The sequence below is a fragment of the Mchenga conophoros genome, linkage group LG3, assembly GCF_057382185.1.
Source record: "Mchenga conophoros isolate Kocher_MC1m ecotype Shallow Benthic linkage group LG3, M_conophoros_male_GT1.1, whole genome shotgun sequence".
Lineage (NCBI taxonomy): Eukaryota > Metazoa > Chordata > Actinopteri > Cichliformes > Cichlidae > Mchenga > Mchenga conophoros.
The window spans coordinates 78,184,751-78,193,070 of NC_140528.1; the positions used below are offsets into that span (position 1 = coordinate 78,184,751).

The 8,320-nt window shown below is 40.4% G+C and overlaps 1 protein-coding gene across 3 annotated transcripts; it reads right to left on the reverse strand.

Annotated features, from left to right (window-relative positions):
- Positions 1–207: 207 nt before the first annotated feature.
- On the reverse strand, positions 208–6,887 carry LOC146580636 (RNA-binding protein 4.1-like). Of its 3 annotated transcripts, XR_014891294.1 has the most exons (5): positions 6,757–6,887; positions 3,467–3,894; positions 2,735–3,379; positions 575–666; positions 208–510 (listed from the first exon to the last, which is right to left on the reverse strand). XR_014891294.1 is itself a non-coding variant. In XM_085267381.1 (4 exons), the coding sequence occupies exons 2-3, from the start codon at positions 3,873–3,875 to the stop codon at positions 2,757–2,759; spliced, it is 1,032 nt and encodes a 343-aa protein (XP_085123507.1). In that variant the 5' UTR covers positions 3,876–3,894; positions 6,757–6,887; the 3' UTR covers positions 208–666; positions 2,735–2,756. The 3 variants fall into 3 exon arrangements, 2 of the variants coding, with proteins under 2 accessions (XP_085123507.1, XP_085123506.1); XM_085267381.1 differs by having other exon boundaries at positions 208–666; XM_085267380.1 differs by lacking the exons at positions 208–510; positions 575–666 and adding an exon at positions 1,745–2,443.
- Positions 6,888–8,320: the final 1,433 nt, after the last annotated feature.

The window sequence follows — 8,320 nt, forward strand, 5'->3', positions numbered from 1 at the left end:
TCAGAACAACCCATGCTAGCAGGCTGTGTTAACCAGTTCTACATGCGTAAATGCATTGAGTCGCTACCATGTGATTGGCTGCTTAGGAGCAGTTGAATTTATGCAACTTAAAAAAAGATAATTAAAAACTTCACTATCATATAACCCTAACGTACTGTATGATGTATGATGCTAACTTTTAAAAATAGAAATAAAGAAATCAAAACATTTTCAAATGTAAATTGTTTATTTCATAATAGCTAAAATTCAAAAGGTAGAAAATGGGAGTTAAAAAAAGACAAAAAGTAGGTCCTTGTAGTCAATTGCAACATACAATAACTTTCAATTACATTTAAAAGAGGGAAATAGGAAAACCACTTAGTTGTCGTATTTCCCTCTTTCCCACATTTTTTTTTTTACCCTCCAATCAAAGCAGAGATGTAGCGACACAGCCGTCCCATCGCCCATGATGTTCACTCCAACTCATCAACCAATCATTCAAACTTTCAGTGAGGGACAAAAATCCATACCCTGTAAGAGCAGACACTTTAAACAAGGTTCACAAATTGAACTGATCAAAGAAGAGTCCCTTTACCTTAAACTGCATTCTAACCAGGTCCTTCCCAGCTTGTAATCCCCTTTGAATTCACTTCTAGACCCGGAGCAAGTGCCAGAGGAAAGACACGTCTGTGAACAAAGACACAGATTCAAAGACTCCATAACAAGCCTTCAATCTACATGAATCAATTCTAACAAAGAGAGACAGTGTTGCTAAAATGTTATTAAGTAAAATGTTATTTATATGGCACCTTTTAAGATTAATATTAAAGTGCTTTGAAACAAAATACCACAGCATTTTTTTAAAAGTTATTACCATTATTGTAAGTGCCAGGGTTTGTTTGTTTTTTTACTTTCAAAACTGCAACAGCAGAAAAAGTATGAATCCAAGAAGACAAAGTGTGATCATTTATTGCAATACCACAGTTTAAGCAGCATGTACCTGTTTTAATCTGGGTGCTGGACATCTTCTGAGGACTTACCATGAGCTGGCATCTCCTGCACTGAATCTAACAACCTATAAAGAGCACACAGGCTAAGAATATCACACGCGCATTTCATGTGTTACATATATTAATTTAGAAATAGTAGAAAAATGACTAAAATGTATGAAATGAAGGATGATACAAATAAATAAACTTTGGACAGAAGCATGGGGCCATTGATGAAAAACCCAAGGTAGGCAATGGGAGATGACTGACGAAATGTGACTTCAAAACACGGAGAAGCCGGTGTACACAGCTTTAAAAAAAGTCTTTGTGTAGCCACAGAGTGGAACGGAAGTTTAAGTTGCCTATTTTTTTGCGACTTTTGGGAGTGGACATTTCCGTACTTCATTAACTGCGCTGGATTTGAGCTTTAAAGTTAAATCAACTTTTGGTTTCTTTTTGCAGTCTAACCTGGCAAGACTTCAAGAAGGCAGTGGTAAGTCTCGGGTGTGTCACAAAAAGGGGGGAGAGGGGCAGGGGGTTAATAAGCATTATAGTTTTTCACACTTTACATGGAAAACCAGTCTGGCAGGTTTTCTAGTAGTGAGCTGAGGATTAAAAAAAAAAATAAACACCTACCATGTGTCATGCTGATAATGTCAGGACTGAAGAGTGAAACTGAAAGTGTTTCAAGAGTAAAGAAAGCTAAATCTTATCTGACGAATTGGTTTTCGTCCTAAGAGGCCAACGCAACGAGGAATAATTTCACAGTTAAAATGTTTTTTTTTTTGTTTTATTCATTTATTAAAAAGCTTTCAAAAAAAGCAGTCTGTAAAGTAAATAAAAATCATACATAAATGGTGGCTAAGGAGTCTACTGTCGCATGAAAAGAACACAAAGTGTAAAAAGAACAAAACCACACTGAAACTTCATGCTAACATGTGTCGCAAATCTTAAAGATTGCTGTACAACCTCCAACAGCAGGTGTTGTATTTAAGAACTACTATGCTGAAATTTCTTTAAAACTTGGATCAATAAGCATTTTGTAATCAACCAACAATCTTAAAATAAACAATTTTTGCTTACAAAGCCTACACGTATTTGTATCTAAATGAATCCCTTGTTCTAAAAAGAAGAAATAGGTCACAGTTTCCCAGATTACATTTTCCACTTAGAAAAATTGAAAAGCAGAGTGTCCAGTTTTGGTCACACTGGAAGTCCAAGCACCTATTCTGAAAAACATTTTGAAAGCTTTTAACAGGAAAACAAAGAGAGGAGGAGAAAAAGGCATGATCAGCTCAGAAGAACTGCAGACAAAGAAATCGTATATTTTTTAAATACGGGGCTGTCCGCAATACAGTATCTTCCAGTAAGTCTCAGCAAACGCAACGCAATCCGCCATAGACATGGGAGGGGGGAGGGGTGCGTATAGCGCCACGTGCATCAGCAGACGACGACGATCTTGTCATATTCTAAACCTGGAAAAAGAGCACACCACACATGTCAAGGAGCGCGTTTTACTTAGGATTCGCGCAACACTGATCTGAGAAGTTCAAGCAATAATATTTTAGGATTCTAGCAGCACCGTTTAAATTCCTTTATTATTAACCTGAAGGAAATTTTGAGTTTTGGCTGATGGTTTAAAGCGTGATTCTACCTCAATTAACGGATTCAGCTCTCATGTCTATTATAACTTTTGTTTCCGTGTCATTTCTGCTTGTTATCAATGTGATTAATGAGTTCATGAAGCATCCACTCTTTGTTCTCACCTTGTATTACACTCGAGGTGTCTTAATAGCCTGCATAGCGAGGCGGCGGCGGTGGTGGCGGCGGCGGCACTCTCGCCGAGTAGGCTTCCCGGGGACGGGGAACTGCGTACATTGGCGCCCTTGACATCGGAGACAATCGAGAACGCTCGTAGGAGTAACCATTACCAGCTGCAGGAGCAGGCGGAGGGGGGGCTCTTCTGATAGGGCTTCGATCCCTCGCCATGTAACCTGCAGGAGCGGGCAGTGGACGCCGCTCATACGGATCAAGAGAGCCCATTCCGAGACGCTCCCTAACCAATGCAGAGGGAGGAGGGGGTGGAGGGGGGATGGCACTGGGACGCCTGTCATCGAAGTTCGGGGCGTAAGGACGGGCTCTGTATTTCTCATAGAAATCGACCACCCCATAAGGTTCTCGATCGCCATAGCCACGATCAGGATACGCTGCTCGTCTCGGAGGAGGGGGAGGTGGCGGGGGCGGAGGAGGAGGAGGGTAAGCGGACATGCGGCCTCTGTAGGGAGGCTCGGGTCTCTCCCCTGGAAAGGGAGGAGGAAAATAGCCTCCTCTCACAGGCGGAGGTGGATACTCCTCCTCCTCTGGTTCCCCTCTCGGTCTGCTTTTTGATATTTGAACGTGTATGCGTTTCCCTGCGAGAGAGAAAAACATTGTCCCTCAAATCTAAAAAGTAAGGAACCCCTGAAAAACCCCTTATAGACCCAAACATTTACACTTACCTTGAAACTCTGTATTATCCAGGCCCTGCAAGGCATCCATAGCCTCGTCAGAATTAGGCATATGCACAAAGGCAAAGTTTTTGACGATGGAGCACTCCGTGACATTGCCATACTCCAAAAACAGGTCACGGAGCTCTTTGTCAAAGCCCTTCTCCACATTGGCCACGTGAAGCTTCACGGGGCCCTGGTTCTTGCTTCTGCTTGGCTCTACGTTGATGGGTCTGCCATTCAGCTTATGAAGATGCAGTTCACGGATTGCTTTGGTGGCAGATTTGCGGTCTTCCATGTGAACAAAAGCATAGTTTTTGTACTTGGCACATTCTGTTACTGTGCCGTACTGAGTAAACAGAGCTTCAATCTCATCCTTCTCAGTGTTCTGAGAGAGGTTACCGATAAAGATCTTTACCATTGTTGCTCCAGTGTAGTACCTACAAAAGGTAAACACAGGATGTGTCATCAGAATCCACAATAGAATAAAATAAGCCTCTGTCCTGATCTCCAACACAGTACCGTTTACTGAAGAGTTTGGGTGGGTGTTTTTGCTTTTTAGGAATCAGAAGTAACAAAACAAATGGGTTGATGATTAATGTGGCAGAACACCTTAAAGGGTGTTAACACTAGTCTTGAGAAGGATATATGTACGTCACTTTTCCAATGCAAATAAAGACTGTGTCGCTCGTCTACAACAGGTAGCAAACTAACATGACATACACATGTTCTGTAAGTGCTGCCACTCACAACAGCAGAGGGCGGAGACAAAAGGCAGCAGTAAGCTAGACAGCTTCCAACAGCCTTCTGTGTGTAAAGAAAATTCTGCTTCATTCAGTAAATCATCAGACAGTGCCCCTCAGTGACAATAAACCCTGTTTGTTTGCTTTGTTTCAACTTTCTTACACTTCACCCTGATTCACTGCATACGCAACAAAACAAGGAACCACAAGTTATTCTGGCTTGACAAGACCAACAAGCAGAGCGCCTGCTCCAAAAAAAAAAAAAAAAAAAAGCAACTAATATTTGGTGTTCCAGTATGAGGGATTAACTCATATATATGTTTATTAAGACTTTCATAAATACACAAATAGAGAGAAAGAAATAGAATAACTCAAATGCTGCCTTGTTGACTGCATTTTTTACCCAGACTATGATTTTTTTTCCCCCAATTTACACCAAGCAACTGTGTTTGCAAGGCATAGAAAAAAAGGGTGTCTGTCAGAAAAAAGCCCCACGTCCACGTGATGTCACATCAGAATCAGAATCAGAATACTTTATTGATCCCTGGGGGAAATTATTTTTTGTTACAGTGCTCCATTTTAAACCATTTTTAAACCACATCAAGTGACGATGAGTCGTGCAGGGACCCTGTTATTGACTTTTGCTGACTGCAGTCAAGTGAGCCCTCACATGCGAAGAGACAGTCAAGCAAGCTGCACCACCAGCCGTACCTACAATGTTGTTGCACTTTTCTTATACATATTACGGTACGGGTGCCGACTGGCTTATATACACAAGAGTCTAATCAAGAGTTTTGAAATATTTGCAATTTTCTCACTATACTGTACATTTCTATTCAACTTGATCTTATCCCCAATTTAATAAAATTGCAAAACGGTATTTTTGATATTGTGTATTTTTTTTTTTTAGCATTTATTACAGGAAAACTATTACAGATGATGCAAATATTTCACTGGATTCTTACTCTGGATCACCCTCACTCTTCCTCTTCCGCCTCACAGCTCTCTGAATTGTACGGTCTCTGAGAAATTTCTGTACTGTACTTTGAATAATTTCATTTTTTAGCTGATAATACAGGGAACCCGTATGAGGTGACACAAATATTTCACTGGATTCTAACCCTAGGTCACCCTGACTCTTCCTCCTAATGAACTGTACGGTTTGACAGAAAACTAAACATAAACAGATACCATATTGAAAAGTTAGTGTACACTTTTACAGAGAGAACACTGGGAATGATTTCCTGAAGTGTTCTTCAGGGCTGAAATGTTGGATCAGTTAGAAGGAGCTCTGCTGCTTCACAAGGGTGAAATGGAGCAAGTGTAATGGATTGTCCATGATGGAGAGCAGTTTTTTCAGTGACCTATGTCATCCAGTCTAGTCTGTCATTCAGGTGAACCCCATAATACCTGTAGCTGTCCAATGTTTTGACCTCCACAACCATGTCGTCGATGGGCATAGTCCCAGTTTTTTCCTTCAGAAGTCAGCCAGCATCTTTTTTGTCTTACTGACATTCAGATGGAAGAGGTGATTTCATGCAGACCACTCAAAAAAGTTCCTCACCAGATTCCTGTGCTCCGATTTCTGCCCACCCTCAGTACACCCAACCAATACAGTGTTGTCAGTGTCAACCCTCTTCAGTTTGCTTACCAGCCTTGTGGGAGTGGAGCAACAGGTGCAACCGGTAGATAACTCTGACAACACTGCACTGTTACAGAATTTGTACTTTTTGTTGTTGTTATTTTCAATGTGTAGTGTAAGAATTATAATTTATGATTAGCTAATATTTCAAAGCTAGAAGTGGAATGAGTTGTGAAATAGTGAAAAATGAATAAGAAGACTTGTGTTTCTAAGCCTGTCGGCACCTGTACCGTAATATCCGTAAGAAAAGTGCAACAACATCGTAGGCGCGGCTGACTGTGCGGCTAGCTTGACTGTCACTTCGCATGTGAGGCTCACTTGACCGCGGTCCTAAACAAGCGCACGAGCTCATACTGACTTTCGGTTCCTTGCTGGTCCCACCCTCCACACAGGTCGTTGCTGTACATGTTTAAAAGCGAGGTGGGGCAGAATAAAGGCGCGGTTCATAGTGGTTTTACAAAAAGGGAGCTTAGAGAAAGCTTTCTGGGTCCCAATAGTGAATGTACAACGTCATTATGAGGAAATAGAAAGCTTGTAATGGAGTCGAGCGAGGAGGCCACCACAGTAAAGCGATGACTCCATTTATCGTCATCGCCCATATTTAGCTTTCATTGCATTCGTATTTAAAATTAGCCACCAGCGTTAGCCTAAAGCGGTCAAATTCGGGGGACTTCAGCAAAACCTAAGTTCAGTAAGTTTCGTGTTTGCACTTCCTGGCTGTTAAGCTGCTAGCCAGGTTGCTGTTAGCAAGCTAATATTCGTTACCGACACTCACGCGAACGCGAACTGGCTAGCAAAATAAAAAATAACTTTAACAACTGAAAATGTCTGACGTTGCAATTGTGAGTCTGTAAAAGTAAAATGATGACACCTTAGGAAAAGGACAGGAGAACAACACCAAAAACTACCATACTCACTGATTGTGAACTGTGCAACAGCGAGGTCGAAACTCCAAAGATGAGTAGTAGATATCTGCTGGCGGTAGAAGCGCACGTAAGAATCTGATTGGTGGGAAGGTGTGTCTCTCAATAAGTCCGGGCTGCCATTGGGTGACGGGTTTAGTTTTATTCTGAAAGCGCTTCCGCTGCACTAGAGTGACGGGGCGTAGCGCGAACGAGTGTTTTGTAACGAGCGCCTTTAGCTTGTCGAAAACCGAAACCAAGTTTCTGTTTTCTATATCTAAATCGGACACTAAAAATACCCTAAAAATAAATGCTTAAAAAAAGACGGCCTTAACCTCTCGTTGTATTGCTCACAGTAAACGCAGTGAGTGAATAGTGACAACTTACAGAACTTATTTCTAAGTTAAAAGTTTAATATATGAGAGTAAAAATGTCGTAAACTGCGCAGAATCGATGTCTCACAACCCGACATAAGTGAGCAGCAAAGGAGAACAACAAGTACGCAAAATAAGGCGCTGCTCTTGTTTTTCATGTCTCCTCTAACACCGAACCTGTGTTTGCTTTACCTTCACAGTTCATGTGACTGCTGCACGTCAAATTATGGAAATTGGAAATTCTTGGTGTCACTAACCGGCTTAGATAATAACCACTGGGTCAGTCTGAAACTTGTGTTATAATACTCAATGGAACTTCCTTCAAATTTAAAGCTGAATATTTTTTTTCTCCTTAGCTAAGTATCATTAACTCACATCATTATCTCTTATCAGTAGCAAGTATTTGAAGGGCATGTTGATAACATCTTAAAATCTAAATAATAACAACATTAAGATCATATGATCTTGTGTAATTTAGCTTTTTTTTTAAACACAGTATATAAAATTATAGAATTATTCAAATTGCCATCTGTGTACAAAAAGCAATTACTAATGTAGCTAGATCTTTTTACATGAGGTTGCAGTGCATTATTAAACATTACTTATTTAGCATCAGCATTAGATTATTAGAATGACATATTCTTATGAGTGAAACTAAGACTGTTTTTCATCATTGAACCACTGCTTTACTTTTGCTAAAATGCCCCTTAAAAACTTACAACTTAAGACATTTATTTAGCAGTTAGTCTGCAAATGTGACATAACAGTAAACTTCCAGTAGAGGGAGACGCAGACAGAAAAACGCAAAGGAGTTGACTCATCATTACTTAGGGTAACTAATCAGGTGACACCCCAGTTTTGATAAAATCACTTCTTTATCTAACAAGGAGGAAACCTGCTGAGGGCAAGCTGTTGTGAATGTGTGTCTCAAGCCATAAAACCTTTTTATGTAAGATGTCATGCACAGTAGCACCAGTTGCCTTGAAGAAATAGGCTGATGGTAAATAAAAGGATGTTATACTACTGGCCATATATATCAATATATTTTTCCCAGTGTGTGAGTACTGCATGAATTTCCTTTTGTTTTACCTTTACTTATGTAGCCTACATTGTTATCATCTACTCATACTAATGTTTGAGGTGCATTTATATTTATCACTCTTTAACATCTACACATTATAATGTCCCCCAACAGAATGTTACAA

Bases quoted from the DNA above. Each gene is read 5' to 3' on its own strand.
- LOC146580636 (XM_085267381.1), bottom strand. From the start codon at position 3,875: ATGGTAAAGATCTTTATCGGTAACCTCTCTCAGAACACTGAGAAGGAT. The intron at 3,380-3,466 runs GTAAGTGTAAAT...TCTCTCTCGCAG, and splicing joins GGATAATACAGAGTTTCAAG to GGAAACGCATACACGTTCAA.